General features: G+C 40.2%; 1 protein-coding gene across 4 annotated transcripts in view; it reads right to left on the bottom strand.

Moving 5' to 3' along the window:
• The window catches only part of CACNA2D1 (calcium voltage-gated channel auxiliary subunit alpha2delta 1), a 379039-nt gene extending 362656 nt beyond the window's left edge, over positions 1–16383 (bottom strand). For all 4 annotated transcript variants that reach the window (XM_079785391.1, XM_079785388.1, XM_079785389.1 and 1 more), the window contains exon 1: positions 15900–16383. In XM_079785391.1, the coding sequence (XP_079641517.1) occupies positions 15900–15994 (95 nt within the window). In that variant the 5' untranslated portion in view covers positions 15995–16383. The remainder of the gene's footprint in view (positions 1–15899) is intronic.
• Positions 16384–17615: the final 1232 nt, after the last annotated feature.

Raw genomic sequence — 17615 nt, 5'->3', positions numbered from 1 at the left:
AGAGGATGAAAAGTTCAACTAACACTAGGAATGAGTTGTTAATGAGCTCTTGGAATTTACTTTCCTTACAGGATAGATCAGCACCAAGGTAGCTGAGCACGATTTCCTGGAGGCAAAAGGATGAGAAATCATCTGACTGACTGCTTCAGAGAATTGTCAGCGTTTCTGAACATCTAAAGTGGCAAGCAAATGCGTATTCCTATTCATTTTCTAATTTGGGGTGTTTTTATGATGGTTGTCTAATAATCTAATAATAAAACCTGTGGGAGGAAGAATTCTAAGAGGGCTACCGTGTATCATCCACTCTCGTGGGGAGAGGTGGGAGGGATGGGACCTATGATTATATAGGGAAGTCACTCCCAGGACGGGGGTATGTTATATGGCCAAGAGTAAAGGGATTCTGTAGACGAAAGATCCCAAATTATTTGATTCTCAGATCATCAAAAGAAAGATTATCGTGGGTGGTCTACTTAATTAGTTGAAAGTCCTTAAAAGAGGGACTAAACAGAGAGATTGTCCTGCTGGCCTTTCAGAAAGAAGTGGCCATGTTGTGAGAGGACACCATGTGGAAAGGAAATTCGAGGGGCCTCTGGCAGCTAAGAAGAAAGGGAAGGAGGGTGGAAGTATTCCTAAAACCACAAGGGAGTGTTAACAACCACATAAGCTTTAAAGAAGAGCAGAAAGTAGCCCCAGTAAGAAATGCAAACCAGTCGACTCCTTAGTGCAGCCTTGTGAGACCCAGAGCGAACGATCCAGCTAAGCCATGGCTAGGCTCCTCACCATGGAAACTGGGAGAAAATAAATGTACATTGTTTTAAACTACAAAGTTTGTGGCAGTGTAATACACAGCATGGAAAATGCCAAAATGAAATAAATGAATGAATCTAGATTACTGAATTCTGAACAAGTGACTCATTCTATCTATCGATCTTCATATAAAATGTCTTTATGACGATTCTGTCTAGTTTGTTTTCATTCCCTGTCCTTTAAATTAGTGGTCAGTCTTGTAACTCTTTTGTATAATCTGACTGACATCTTTTTTTTTTTTCATAAATATTGAGGATTTAAGTTTTCCTAACTTCTCATAGAATCATGACATTTCACTGGGAGGAAAGCAAATCAACTGGGCACAAGGAAAGGCCACACTTTATGTGATTCTGTGCACACTTCTAAACTTCAAGATGAATGAGTTCCAATATGAAGTCTTCTTGAAAAATTTGAGTTGATATTTTAACAGTTTAATTGGTTTGTACTCTTTTCTTAGAAACTCCATAAAATTCATTTATTCCTCAAGGTAAGATATGATATGTTAGTTGCTCATCTTAAAAAAAAATAAAAAGTACCATTCTATATCACACAAGTATCACAATTACTCTTCCTCACAAGATGTTACCAAAGCAGGTTCCCTATCTAGTTAGTGGCAGACAAACAGGAATTCAGATCACCTGCCTCCACTAAATTCTGCCTCTATGCAAATTATATTTAACTAGAGGCCCGATGCACGAAGATTCATGCAAGAATGGGCCTTCCTTCCCCTGGCTGCCGGCATCACCTTCACTCTGGCTGGAGCCGATTTTTGCTCGGGCCCAGAGCCGCCTTTCCACCTTCCCATGCTGCCCAGAGGCCCAGAGTGGCTGGGGGTGGTGCAGGACACCTGCCCCGCCCCCAGCCACTTGGCGCCTGCATATGCAAATTAACCTGCCATCTTTGATGGGTTAATTTGCATACTCACTCCTGATTGGCTGGTGGGCGTCATGAGGTACGGTCAATTTGCATCTTACTCTTTTATTAGTGTAGATCAGTGCTTTCTATGTTATCAGTGCTTTACATGAATTAACATTCTTAATTCTTGCAAAAACCTTATATGGTTTTATCAATGGGAAGATACATATGCTCAAATTACCCAGCTAATAAATTATAGAGCTAAGCTTTGAACACACACTTTAACCAGCCAAGAAAGTTCTATGAGAGAATTAAGCCCTACTGTTCAAAAACACCCATTTTTAAGAATTAGATGCTCCTCCATGAATCATTTTTGAGAGAACTGAAAAAAAAGAGTCACTCAAATCATTATCTGTGTTCTGTGGTTCAAATGATGAAATCTGGTTGGAAAGGCTGAAGCCACCTCACAAACCAGGGGTGAGGAATGTCCAGCCCATGAAATCATTTGGTCTGGCCCTGCCAAGGCAACTGCAGGCGGGACTCAAAATTCAATAAATCTAAGAGCTTTTTTCATAGCAACATAAATTTATATTAAACGAATCATAAATCTCCAAATGTCCCTTGGCAGAAAAAAGGTTCCCCACCCCTATCATAAATGATCACCTTTTAGAATTCTAAGTACTTCCCACCATAACAGACTATGTACCTTGAGTCCTCAGAACTTACAGGACAGACTAGTATGGTTCTGGTTTTGCTCAAATGTCTACAACACGCTTACTAGCACCTTTGGGGAGCAAGTGGAGCAATACAGTATCACTATGGGGTTTGAAAGATATGAAAGAGAGTTATCACAAGACTCTAAGTGGGCAAAAAAAAATTAAAACTATAATCAGCAAGTAAAAATCCTAACCCAATGATTTATACATGGCAGCTCTAACAGATACTAAAAAGCATTTTCAGGTTTTATAATGTCTTCTAAATGTGTTCTACATACATATAACACATCTGAATCTATGTGCATATTTCACTAGTGTTTTATAATATTTTCATGTCATATAAATTATATATATATATATATATATATAAGCCTAAGCAACCCTTCGACAGGTAGCTATGACACACATTGACCACCAGGGAGCAGATGCTCAACACACAGGCATGGAAACATGGAACAGACTGATGAATCTCAGAGGAAGGGGGAGGGGGAGGACAGGAAGAGATTAACCAAAGATCTTATATGCATACTAAAGGCCTGGTGTATACATACGTGCACCAGTGGAGTCCCTCGGCCTGGTCTGCAGGGATCAGGCCGAATCCGTGCACTGGGCCTCCAACATCCCCAAGGGGTCCCAGATTGCTAGAGGGCACAGACCAGGCCGAGGGACCCCACCAGTGCACAAATCTATGCACCAAGCCTCTAGAGTTTATATATTATATAATGTGCTGTATTACTATGTTATATAATATAATACAACACATATTTTATGTATTATCCTGGAATTAGGGTGGTGGTTGTAGAGGAAACAGAAAAGGAAAAAAATATATATCCTGAGGAGTCTGTTGACTCCAGGTTTTAGAACCCATACATATTATGAGTACAGAATCCCAGGGGCCAATGGACTTCACTTGTGGAAAAATCCCGAAGTGGTAGAATCAAATCCAAGGCTTGCAAACCTCAAACCACCCCCGCCCCCCGTCACAGTCATTTATACCCAGGGACTCAGCTGGCATTTAGACACCACACAGACAGGTTGTGTCACATCTGATAACTTAAGGAGATAAATGGACCTCATCTAATTATCATGCATGGTTGGCTCTGTGATGAGTTACCATTCCCCTATGTTTATTTATTACCATTGAGTATTGATATAAATTTTAAACAATTACTCACTGGCAGACCTTGACACGATGTACATCAATCCCCTGGGAACTGAGCTACACAGGCACAATAAAAATTTACCTCAGGAAAATCAATTCTGATTTCTACATTTATATTGACAGGAAAATCGGATGTGTTGAGAAACAACCAAGCTTAAATGTTTAATTTAGAGCTATGAGCATAGCCCCCATTGTGCCCATCCTTCTGCAGCTTCCCATGGCCCACCGGTTTGTCTCTCCTAACATTTTCACAAATGCAAATTTAAGCCGATTCTAATAGCATGCCATAGCAAAGACGGGTTGGTATTTTTGAAGTGACTAACATCATAAGACTATTACACATTCTTCTCTGTGGCAAATGTCAAAAAAGGCAGGTTCCTGGTACTTGAAAACTTACTGCTTCGATGGTTATTACCAAGTTGTACTCATTAGTCATCGGATTAATGTATAGTATCATCAAAACATCTCTTTCCTCCACGAATTGATTAAAAATGTGCAGCAGACATGTTAACTTTTTTTTTATTTCTACGAAGAGTGTGTGTAAAAGGCTGACCTGCATTTATACTGAAAAGTGAAGGGGTGGGGTTAAATGAGTGTGGCTCTTCATCAGTTGGATGAAGCAAATGACAACTGGCCTTTTCAGTATGCTCTGACTTCTGTATTGACTGCTAAAAGTGCAACTGGTCTCAATTTTATTCTTCTGTGCTCTCCCAATTTGGAGAGTTGTCTAGAATCATTTCTATAAACATCATGGGTGGATCGCCTTAACTTTCAAACATTCTGACTCGAAGCTGAAAGCTCACATCTTTGTTTGATAATGAGCGGTTATCAGTGTCAAGGTTATAACTTTTAAGAACAGATTCAACCTCCTGTGGCACAGTTCTCATAGCACAGGTGCTGGCTGACATGTTAGATAAAACATGGAGTCCTTTATGCTTCTGTTTTCTCCATGGTCTCTTTTAGGGAACAGGTCGTCCTTAACCTAGAGACAAAACATCTCACTCTCTCAAGTTCACTGCATACTAGAGTCCCCTCTTCATGATTAAGGCCACAGAAGCTTTACAAAGAGACACTTTTAAGGCCTGATAAGCATTCCTTTCCCCCCTCATTTCAGGTTTTCCTCGTGGCCCAAATGATATATTAGCATACTAATCTAGCTCACTGAATCTTAGTCATCACTTCATGATTTCTTGAAGGCAGAAAAAATCACATGTGATACAAATACTAAAGCCTGGCCATTAAACAGCCCTTCCAAGTTCCCCACGCATCTTCTCATTTGGCCTTCATGGTATAACACTGTGATTCTGGATCTACTTAAAGTTATCCTTGTTCTGCAGAGGGAGAAATTGAGACTTGGAGCTAGTTCTGCTCTATTTACACTGACTCCTTTCCCCTCAACCTCATTGCTGAGATATTCAGTTGGCCACAACTGGACCAGGTGAGGATTGGATGCTAACACATCAAGGCTCCTGCCACAGAAGGGCAGCCAAGTACAGCAGGTGAGTAATTAAACTGCTTGAGATCAAATTTTGCTCCGAAGAAAATTCATAAAAGTTCTTCATACTCTAAGTTTAACTTCCCTAATCTAGAAAACAAGGATAATAATACTTACCTTAGGGGACTAACTAACTAAAGTTGGATGGGTTCAAAAACATGCAGCGTATTAATTCACAGTGCCCGGAATACAGAAGGAGCTCAAAAATGTCAGAAAGCAATCTTATAATATGTAAAGAGAATGCTTAGCAGGTAGAGACATCAAAATTAGCTCAAGTCAACTGTGACTACCTATGGGAAAGAAAAGAGAGCAAAGTCACAGAAGAGAAAAATACAGAGCCCACCTAACTCTTCTCATCTCTCGTTGCACACGACAGGGGTGATTTTTCCACACTGCACTGGTACCAATGAGATCGACATTGATTCATAGATGTGCTGGCATTTGTGATCCTAACCATTCATCAGTCATCCTGGAAGCTCAGGGGACTGCTGTGATGGCAGCTGCCAGTAATTTCCAGACCTTCAGGAGACCCGAGATGCCTCTTTAAGAGGTGACCAGGAACATGCCTTGCAGAAATATTCTGTGACTTATTTCTTATCTTACCAAATTGTTTCATTTTGTTTTATTGACAAGGAACTGTTCCAATTCAAATCTCTTCCTTTTGCTAAAGACTGAATATAGGGTGGTGGGATAGAATGTAATAGTAAACCTCCCCTCTCTGTCAAAAAAAAATAATTAATAATGATAAATTGCCAAAACAAACTCTTTCCTCTTTCTGTTATTTCCTTTTCACTCATATTTCTTTCTACCAGAAGCACATATACTTATTAATTCTAATAACATTTTGCAAAACTACATGGATTTTCAAGATAATAATGTTGTCTAAAATAAGTGAACAAAAAAATAAAGACAAAAAAGGATCAAATGTGGCTGTGTCCAAAGGGAACAGAGCTGTGAACTGGAGTCTTATTACTACCAGGTAAAGAAAAATTCTAATCTGTGCATCTCAAAACTTGGACATTACTCATGTGTATGCATTACATTTCTGAACCAGTCATTGAGAATGGAATATGTAATTTGAAACATTCCTCCAAAAACACCTCCAGTAAATTAAAAGTGCATCTATTCTATATCCCAAACATCTGCTTTAATTCTCAAGGCTAATTCATCTTTGAAAAGTTCCTTTGTAAAACACTATTTTTCTTCTTGATCCATTTCTCACCTGCCTGTCAGAAAATTCACCTATCAGTCATGGCCCCTCATCTCTTTCATCTCTCTGCCATTTGGTCTTCTCTCTCAGATATCCTCAAATCTCCCCTCTGGTAACACTTATTTAGTTGTCTCTACAACCTTCCCCAACCCCAAAAGCCATTTTCTAAGAACTACTTCTTCTCTATCCATGCTAACAGCAACTGGCCTGTTGCAATGTAATATGTCCTAATGAGATTGGATAAAGAAGTGCCCCAAGCTCTGGTAACCAGAGTCCTTTTTCCAAATCTCATCTCCTGATCACAACTAAATGGGCTGTAGATGGCCATATTCACACTGTCAACATAGGAGGCTATGTTTGGACTAGAATTCTAGTTTCAAACTAGTTCAAAGCTTTGATGGAGAGAATATACTCTCACAGCTATTCAATGTCATGCGCACTGGAAAGCAGATAAAGCCAATTTGCAGGGAACAGAGAATGAAAAGTCAAAGAAAACCTGTAGACTGGAGCAAGGGATGAACCCGTTGGCAATCCCACCCCTCCTGCAGTTGTTGGCACATCCTTCACCTTGACTCCCATAATTGATCATCCAGCTCCACTATCACTGAGCAATATTTCCCTTTTTGGTTCAAGATAGTCCTATGGTTTTTCACTGCTACTACTTGAAATCCCAAGCAGCCTCACATAACTCCTATTTTCAAACAAAGCAAAAGAGTGCCAAATTTCTCCAAGTGTCTTCCTCTGAACCCACTATACATCTTCCCCTTTCCTCACACTGTCAAATCTCTTGAAAGAACGATCTACACTCGCTACCTTTCTAGTCTCAGCCGCTACGAACTCCTAAGGCACTGAAATCGTGCTGCAGTCAGCAACACGCTGCCGAAACTGCTCTCATACCCTCATGGCCAGGTGACTTCCTTAAAGGACTCCTCCTTTCGGATCTCTCTGCAAAATGAAACTGTAGATTGGGGGTGGGGAACCTTTTTATCTGCCAAGGATGATTTGGATATTTATAACATCATTCCCGGGACATACAAAATTATCAACTTAAAAATTAGCCTGCTATATTTGGTCAAACATTTAATTAACTCACCCCGAATGCCTTGGCAGGGCCAGGCCAAATGATTCCTCCAGGCTTCTATGGCCCGAGGGTCAGATGTTCCCCACCCCTGCTGCACCTAGGTTCTTCTATGGAAACTCGCAATGCCTATCATAACAGATACTAAATAATATTTGCTAAATAGATGAATGAACCTTCTTTCTGACTTCAAAGACTGCACTCTGAATTTGTCTCCAAATCCCCTTTAGAGACATATTTCTACAGAGACACTGCGAATCAAAATGGCAAGTGAGCCCATTACCTCCCCTCCCCCCACCAACTTGGTCTTCCTCCCGTGCACTCTAATGTACATCGTTCAGTGTAACATGACCTACCTGTTAGACATCTTGGATTCTAACTCTTCTCTCTTTCTGATTCCCCAAGTACCCAAACCATTTTACTTCTACAGCATGTTCCATACCTGCTCTGCTTTCCCACAACCACTGTTCTTTTTCAGACCTTGGCCAACTCTCACTCTGGGAATGCTGCCATGGTCTACTAGCTGCTCCTCTCATTGTCTCTGCCTCAAATATTGGTCTCTTTAATCCACCTTCTAGGTATTATAAGTCAAAGCCTATAACTTTTATTTTTAATTTAAAAACTCTGAGGATGAAGGCCAAATTTGAGTACGCAGAGCTGGGCTACCACAAATGTCCATGTGCTGTAAACACTGCCCATCTCCCTTCAGGTCATGTAGAAAGATGGCCCTGCATTTTATAATTCAGACTCTAACCAACAATCCAGTCCCACCAACATCTCTTCCTACCCAGAAGCCCCAGACCTAATATGGAACAGACCATGTGTCTTCAACATGCTATTTGCTTTTACTGGATCATGTTTTGATGGGTCCCACTGCTTCCCAGTCACCTTGGAGTTGGGAATTTCTTCCTGTGGGACTCCCTTCCTCAGTTTGGATTCTCAGAATGTAGCTCAGTGCATTATATAATTTGTACTGAGTAATAATTGCATTATTCATTGAATTAAATTGCATTTTATGTTAAAATATTTGAAGCAGGAGACATTAAAAGATAGCATAAATTAAAATTATTTTTTTAATATGATGCATTATGTACTTTGAAGTCTAAATAATCTTCGGTATAATACACAGACACCTACAGACCTGCAAGTTATTTGATTTCTTATAATCTAATGAAAAAATATTACGAACAGAATTTCTTTCTTGATTATTAGCACTTTGGTTTTTAATATGTTATAGGAACACTTCTTATCCAATAAACCACTTCCCCAGGGTTTTATAAAAAATAAAAATGTTTAATTGCTTCTCTTTTTTGAGACCTAGACAATTTTATTGTCTTTGGTTTGTTCCTAAGGTGAATTTCCATATATGAATATTTAAGTATATAAAAGCTAATATTATGTTCAGTAAACAGCACTAGGAAAACCAAGCTCACATGGGAAATGGGAAAAAATAAGAAAAAAATTTAAATAGCCAACTGCTGCCTTTAGCATCTGTAATTTTGTAATCCAAGGGCTCCTTTGTCTGCCCCACTTACACATGCATCATTCCTCATAGCATTTTTCCCACGCTTCTAGATCACTTTTTTAAAACAGGAGACTTCCCAGGTTGCCTAAGCCCTTTTATTTTACTGAGCCAGTCCTCCTTTAATCCTGAAAATAAGACATCATTAATGTCTAACCATCCCTTTACGTAGCCTGACAGTAGGCACCTTATACAGAGAACTATTTTATTAGCTCTTTCCCTCTTTCCCCTAATTTTCCCCACAGTATGTGGGCAAATGTCAAACGAAACAATTGTCTAGACTGTGTGACAATTTTGGTGGAAGTTTTGATTATATATTACAGACTTATCAGTGCATCAAAATTCCTCAACAGTTTCCCATCGAGAGAAATGTCTGGTGGTGAAAGGAAGTCCCTGAAACAGTGAGAGAAGAATCAAGGGAGAAGGAGGACCTGAAATTGAGGTCTGATCACAGGTTACTTGGGGGGAAAAAAGCAAATCAAAAATTCCCCAATAGATTCAATGTTATATTGAATAATAAATTAATAGTAAATATGTATGTGCATAAAGGCGAGAACTAGCAATTAGTTATTTGAATAAAAGAATTCATAATTAGCCAGGAGACTATCACAAATTTTTAATTACTCAGGAAAAAAAAGAACTTCAAATTGACAGTAAGATTATCTCCAAATCTGAAGCATTTAAAATGGGCAAACAACATTATTTGCATTACCATCATTTCTAGCTTAAGTAGTTCCCCCATTTATGATATAGAATTTAAAATATATCCTAATTTTTTTTATCCCAGCAGAGGCATATGGTTAAAAAAATCAGTAGAAGCAAATGTTAAAATAACATCTAGCCAGAAATATCCCACATTCATATTCAGATAGAACTTTAAATATTGCTTCATATATAACACCCTGATTCTGAATACTGAAATTAACTGTAAAAGCACACCAGTTTGTTGAGGCCACAATGTCAATCTTTTCTTTGTTTGGAATCTTGTTAGAATCTGTACAAATGGCAAATTTTAAAGGAGCAATGATCATTTGACTCATTATTTTAGATTGCTAATGGTAGTTTATTCATGTGTATTAAAATACTCCAAAATATATAATGCCTATAAGAAAAAGAAACCTGAAAGTTTATATTTTACAAATAAAACTAAAACATGGGCACATTTATCCTTCATTCCAAAAATGTCATAATGCCAAATATGTTTAATTCTTACACATTTTAAATATCCCATATGTAAACGGCAGAAATAAAATTGCTTAGCATGCATACACCTCTTAATATGTACCCAGTATTCCATGTGCAATAGTTTCTTTCTCATGCTTGTTTTGTATAAAAGATGGCAAATCTGCCCGCTGGTGTGGCTCAGTGGTTGAGCATCAGCCTATAAACCACAAAGTCACAGCTCGATTCCAGGCCAGGACACGTGCCGGGGTGAGGGCTTGGTCCCCAGTGTGGGGCATGCAGGAGGCAGACAATCAACGATTCTCTCTGATCACTGATGTTTCTATCTCTCTCTCCCTCTCCCTTCCTCTCTGAAATCAATAATAAAATATATATATTTTAAATGATGGCAAGACTATCTTGAGAATCATACTTTTTAATCATTATGTTAATAACTTGTCACTATATGATCTGAGCATTTTCCAGTTGCTTTTGTATACAATATATTATTTTATTTTCTTTACAAGTTATTCTAAATGCTAGTGTTACAAAAATATTTTGAATGGCATTAAATTCCTAAAAACAGTTGTGGATTGGCAGAGATATTAAAGCATGGACATTTGTTAAAAAAAACTTACCTTACTGAAGTTTTTCTACCCTAGCAAACCACTTGAAGTTTTAAAAAATTCATATATATGTGTGCACGCATGCACACACACACACACACACACAGTGTCCCCCCAAAAATGTATACACCCTAAAATGCAGTATTTATTAAAATATACTTCATTTTCAAAATGTAATAGAATCTACAGCTATCAGCTGTTAAAGTGTGTATACATTACCATATATATATATATATATATATATATATATATATACACACACACACATACATATATACATATAAAACAGGGTGGGGCAAAAGTAGGTTTGCAATTGTATGTGAAAGTTTATTTTTGAATTATTATTTATTAATTACTGTATTATTTTCCATACCAACAATTGGAAACCTACTTTTGTCCCACCCTGAGTATATTTGCACACACATAAAATATTATTAAATAGAGTACTATAGTAATATAAACTAGACAATTTATCTAATTTTGCAATGTTAATATTTTGGACCCAGAAGGGAAAGATGGCAAATACAGTATTTTTCACAAAGTGCTACTATTTTTACCTCAAGTGACACTGAAGTCAAAACCCTCTTTCTTTCAACTCTGTAAACAATATGACACAACCATTTTTCTTTTCTTTTCGCGCACACAAAAGAAAAAAATGAACCATGTGTAAGCTCTGTGGTTGGTTATCTCAGTACAGTTCCACGTACACTGGAAAGCAACCATATGAAAGGCTTGGGAACAGGTGTGGTACTAAGCAGAGAATCCATGAAAAGGACTGGCTGACATAGTATGCTATAGTGCCTCATGCACACTATCAGCCTTAAGTAAAAGTGGAGTGGATGCAATAGAACAGAGTCCTTTCCCCATGGTAAGCAGCTCACACGCTTTTTGAAACACTATAACAGACAACTCTTTTATTACAAATAATGAAAGGTTGTCACTTTAAGAGCAATAAAATGTTACTTCTTAGAAATACTGAAATTCTGATTTTTTTTTCAAACTTCTAGATATATATGTTTATGTTAGAACTGATTATGTCCGTACATGTAAGTCACTGAAGGAAATCAATAAATTGGCAATTTGCCTAAAATATATTTTACTTTAACCGTTTAAATCTCCAGTTTAAGTTTATAAACAGTTTGAAGATACATACAAGAAAATAAGATGTGAATTGAGAAGAACAGATTACTTCCTTGGAAATTTACATGTGTACTGAAAACCAATGATTAAAATTATTTTTAAAGTTCCTAAATGCATTGTTATTTCTTATGAATATATACTGTAAATATAAATACTAAATTTGAATTCATAATTTGCACATGTTATTTAGGTTTTTGCAAAACCTTACCATGTGTAAAACGATGTTATTTTTATCAATACTGGAGAAATAAAAGAAAGGTGTCTATGCAGAGAGGTTTCTTTGAAGAAACAGTGATAAATTTTTTATATTTTCCAAAATGAATAGTTTGCTTCAGAATGTACTTATTTAATTAATGAAATCCATAAAAATTAAAGGCACACCTTATCTCCTTGTTATAAACTATAATAAGTTATGCCTTTGTATATTTCTAAAAAAAATTTTGGTTTATATCCATTTCTGTCAACCTAATGCTCATCCAAATGTCAATCAAATAGCTACACATGTGTAAACATTAATATATTTAACATCATGTTATTACTTAATTGAAAAAATATATCTACTGCTGCATATTTTGAACACACACCTGTGAAATAATAAACGTCATGTGCTTAAGCTGATGAGAACAAATTAAAGGTCTAACATAGCGATTTATTGATGTTCATAGTTTTAAGGTTTTATTTTACATTTAATATTTTATCTCATTTTATCAAGGACACATTTTCTTGTATACATAGTATGTGAAAAGAAATTGCTAAGCCCAAATGAGAATAATTGTCACTTCTAACAAATAGTAAAGATACCATTCCAAGTCATAGCCATTCCAATGACATAAAAAATTTTTTTCTACAGCCTTTAAGTTTAAATTTGTCTAGTAACAGGAATATGTATATATATATATACCTGTATTTCATGTAGACACCTGTAATTTATCCCATTATACAGTTTATATTAAAACCACCACATACCAATAGTCTCTCATCCAATTATTCTTGACTGATTGGCATTTTGATATGACTGAGATAAAAGTTTAACATGAGTAGTTGGAACTACAAAGTTTAAAAAAAAGAACTGGATTTATAAATAGGTTCTAAAATTAAGAGGGGCAGGTTTAAATTAACATTACAATACTGGCTTCCATACATATTACCCTGAGTTTTAAAATAGAAGTGTTTTCACATATGAGTCAAGAAATTATTTCTAGAAGAAGGGAGAGCTCCCTTTTTGAAACTGTATTTTAAACTACCAATATAATGTGCATTTTAACATAAAAATATTGTATTTTCCATTTACATATAAACCAATATGCATGAGGTGGTTGCTACCATATGGCATATATATGTTTCACACCTTATTGAGACAATCATTTCCACAAGGAAAACCTAAGCTAGCAAAGAATTGTATCAAAATTTCTTTGTCTTTAAAAAAAATTATTTTAGTATTAACACTTAGAACAGTTTAACTACTGCTTTAATCCAAAAGAATCTGCTATGAGAATGTATGAGAAAGCAGAGAGCAGAAAATTAAAGCTACTTAGAATATTTTTTGTTTTATTATAATAAAACTTAAGCTCTTAATATTATAAACACTTTTAAAAAAAACCAAAACACTTTGTGAATTACTAGCTCAAATTGAGGCCCCACTCCAGTTAAGTGCATAATTAATTTTATAGTGTGTTGATGGCATCCTTTTCTGATAATCAAAACTTCTCATGTTACCATTTCTTTGAAAAGTAAAATCATCAAAAAAAATATTTACTAAAGATTTACTAATGGGAAACTTACACATAGAAGCATAACAATGTGCCTTTAGTGAATGCTATCATCTTTGTGTGCAGTTTTTATAAACTTGAAATTTTTCCCAAAGATTTGAGATTTTTCCTGATCTCAACATTTCATATGATTTTTTTCTTTCAAGAAAAGCAAATGGCATCACATCTTGATGAAAATAACACTGCAATTTAAATTTTTTAAAATTTATTCAGAAATCTAACATGAAGTACAGATGTCAATTATCATTTGTCCTCTCCTCAGAAGATGGTGTTACTAACTTTCCAAATAAATAACTGAAGATGCAGAGTCTTACAAAAATATTGTTAATATTATCTATAGGATACTGGCTTAGACCTACAAAACCTTTTACTAAGCTTTTATTTCATGAAATGATGTTTCATATAATTTGAAGACATCTTAAATCTCCATTGTTAAAAAATAAATTTCAAATCTTTTTAAAAATTTTTTGTTTTCCTAATTCCTATTTTTGCCCACTATTTCTTTCTTGTCTCTAGTAAATTTCTGACCATGAAAACTGAGTTATTTTAATTTTAGGACATCATTTATGAAAGCTGTACTTACAATAAGGCTTTTTACATTAATATTTTACCATGTCACATTCAAGAATAAAAGGTTGTAGTTTGTTGGAGTTTAAAGTCATAGTTTTCCCCAATGGTGTGATGATGCATAACCTCTAAATGATAGAAATAATGATAAATTGTCAGTTAAAAATAAGACTAAAAAGGTGTAAACTAAACACAGGGACTCTTTTCATTTGACACAAAATGCAAGTGAGTCACTGGAGTTCTTGCTGTATAGGCCAAGCTAGAGAGAGTAAAAAATTAGTAAGAGTAAATAATTTTAGGGTAATCCTTCCTATCTTTATGTTTTAAAATATCTGCTTGGAACATGCTGCCAATTAAAAGAAGGTCTACAGATGGCATTTACCCTTTTGCTTCATAACAAAAACAGGATCTGCAATCATTTTTATGGAAGATTATCTAAAAAGGAACATGACTGTAAATCAATGACAAAAATATTAGACACTTCCCTTCTCTGGGTTAGGATGTGCATCAGTCAGATGCTTGCACTGGCACCTAATGTCATAAATACTTTAAGCTGAATCTAATAGCTGCAGGGTTTCAACTGGTAAAGATTCGCAGTTAGGATCCGCCAAAAACTATAGGATTCAGCACTCGGTCAACGAAAGGACAGCAAATAATTCCCAACATCCTAAATACCGGGAAGGCTACCTTGGGCTTTGTTTTTGTTATGTAAAATGCATTAAAATGACTCATCCACTTAAGATTACCTGCTCTCAGAAGCTTTAAAGTAGCTTCAAGAACTAAAATAAATGCTTTCCCAGAATGCCTGATAGGCTATTCAGCGCATTTAAAAGTATCTATGTGTATTTATGTGCCACTGACTTTGATTGCTTTTTCCAGCCTAAAAGAGAGGAGAGGAATTATTTTTCATTCCCTTCCTGCCGGGTGACTACATGGCTACCTTTAAACACTCTATTTCCAGAAAAGCAGAGAGGTGTTTGTGTTCGTGTGTGTGTGTGTGTGTGTGTGTGTGTGTGTGTGTGTGTGTAAGTTATTTTAGAATCTTTAAAAATAAGAGGAAAATTGCAGGAGACTCGGGTAAGGCTCAGTTCCTTCCCCAAAGAATAGGTTCCATTCATCCTAAGAACAGGAGCCGCAAGTCTTTCCGGCAATTAGATGCTTCCAAGAAAGGGTGGTCCCAGTCCCCGCCAGACCCCCGGGTGGACGGTGCTCAGCAGCAGGGCGCAGTGAGCACACTTCCGACCAGAAAGGCTGTCAAGTGCGCCCAGGGATTGAGGATCTAACGGAGTTTGGACACCAGGGCAATCAGAGAGCATCCCAGAGGCCAAGAGCGGGACAGGTCCAGGCTACCCTGCCAAGCCTGGGATCACCTATTCGTCAAACGCCCGGCCACAACACAACTTTTTATGAAGACTGCGTTTTGATGAGAGCGGCTCAGTGGCTGGAAACTTTCTTCCCTCCCCCGTGAAACGTGTGCCTGTAAACTCTTTAAGTCTAACGCATCCTGGAAGAGATGGGCTGAGGCGCCGCGAGCCGTCGGCAGATGTGGCCCGGGACCGCGCGGCCCCGGCGCCCGGCCCCTCGGACGCTCGGGTTCGGAGCCCATCCCCGCGGCCAGCGGCGCGCTCCTCCCGCCCGGCCTCTCCGGATCCCCGCCGGGCTCGCTCCCCACCCCCACGGGCAGGAACACCCCGCGATCGGGGAACGGAGTCCGGCGCCCCGCTCCAGCGGCACCCTCGGCCGGCACTCCCAGCCCTGCCCTGCCCGGCCCGGCCCTGCCCGGCGACTTACGTGATGGCCGAAGGGAAAGGCTCCTCCGACGAGAGGCGGATCAGCCAAGATTGGAAAAGTGTCAGAGTCAAGACCAGCAGGCAGCCAGCAGCCATCTTCGTGATCGAAGATCAATCCCGCCTCCCTCCCCAGCCCGGGAAGGAAGGAGCGGTGCCGGGAACGCCGGGAGGAGAAGGGGCGCGCTCCGCCCGCCCGGGTCGCCGAGGTCCGAGGGCTGGCGCGCCCGGGCCGGGGCGCGGCGGGGCGCGGCGCGGGGGAAGGGGCGGCGGCGGCGGGCGGACCCTCGAGCTCGCGGCGTCGGCGGCTCAGCGTCGCGGCTGCCTCGCCTCCGCCGCCATCAAGGGCGACTTTGGAAACAGACCTGGGCGAGCCTGCCAGCGCCCGCGCACTCTCGCTATCTCCCTTTGCCGCTCGGCTTCTTCCCCGATTTATTCCCCCGATCGCCCAGGGGGAAGGAGGCGGGGGCGGGGGCGGAGGAGCGGGGGGCGGCTCCGGGGAGGGGTGTAGGGCTGGATGTCGGAATGGGGGGGCGGGGGGAGGGATGGCAGGCGGCGGAGAGACTTGTGGCAGGGAGAGGCTCCGTCTGGCTTCTCCCGGGGAGTGGAAGGGAGGAGGCTGGGGGTGGGCAGAGGGAGGGCTGGGCGTCAGAGCGATCGGGCGGGGACGGGCCGGAGCAGCCCTCCTTACAAGGCAGAAAGGAACTCCCGAAGTCGGCGCCCGCCCGCTCCCGCCGCCCGGCGAGCGGAGGGAGAGCGGACCCAGCCCCGCGGGGCTCCCCCGGGACAGCCAGCCGCCCGGCGGGCATCAGGCTGCAGCGGAGGCTCCCGCCCGGGACTTGGCCTGCGTCTTCGGGGGGTTATTTTTGCACAGGCAGGCTGTCTTCCCCCGAGCCTTTCCCCCCCGAGTGTAGACTCCACGGCCGGCCTGGGAATCGTGGGGAAGTGATTTGACAACAAATGCCGGAGGGGGTTGGTATTTGCAGTGTAAAGCCCCGCTTAGGGCTCTGCCAGGTGGCACTATGCGTTTGCCCGGCGGTGCCAGAAGCTGGAGCCGCTGGCGCAGCTGAATGCCACTTGTGCCAGCGGTGCCACCCCAGGTACGGCTCACCTGGCGAGGACAAGCCTCCGGGCCCGGGCTGAGGACGTTCAGAGAAGCACCTGATGCTGTAAAAAATCTTCCCAGCCCGGCCATTTCAGTGGGACAGAGGGGTGGAGGGACGAATTCTCCATCCTGGGAGGAGAGAACTGCGAAAGGGGCTTTGTACCCTTCTGCTGAGACTATTCCAGAAGGTTTCGCATGCCCTGCTTTGGCCACTGGTCTGCCTTGCCTGCAGGGTGAGTTCACTTTGGCCATGTGAAGGCACCAAAAGGGTAGCAATTTGAGAAAAGAGCCTGAAATGTGGAGGGGGATATATGGGAGGAGGAGAAAGCTAAGGAGTAGCAAGACAGGACCAGTTTCCACCTCCACCCCCAGCAGCAGCAGTGGGAAGGCATGCTCTGGCCTCCTCATAGGAAGAACAGAAGGGTCTTGGATTAGGCCTCCCTCTCCCAACCGCGCAGGCCTCCTCAGGAGGGAACTGGTATGCCAGGAGTGGAAAAATGTCCTTGAACGTCTTAAATCCGTAAGCTCCCTTAGGATAGCGTATCAGAGCACGTCTGACATGAAGCGTAGCGAGCCTGATCCCAGATGACCAAAAAATGACCATCCTGCCTACAC

Source organism: Cnephaeus nilssonii (assembly GCF_951640355.1).
Source record: "Cnephaeus nilssonii genome assembly, chromosome: 12".
NCBI classification, from domain to species: Eukaryota; Metazoa; Chordata; class Mammalia; order Chiroptera; family Vespertilionidae; genus Cnephaeus; species Cnephaeus nilssonii.
Note: the sequence above shows the minus strand (reverse complement) of the source record. Positions and strands in the feature narration are given on the sequence as shown.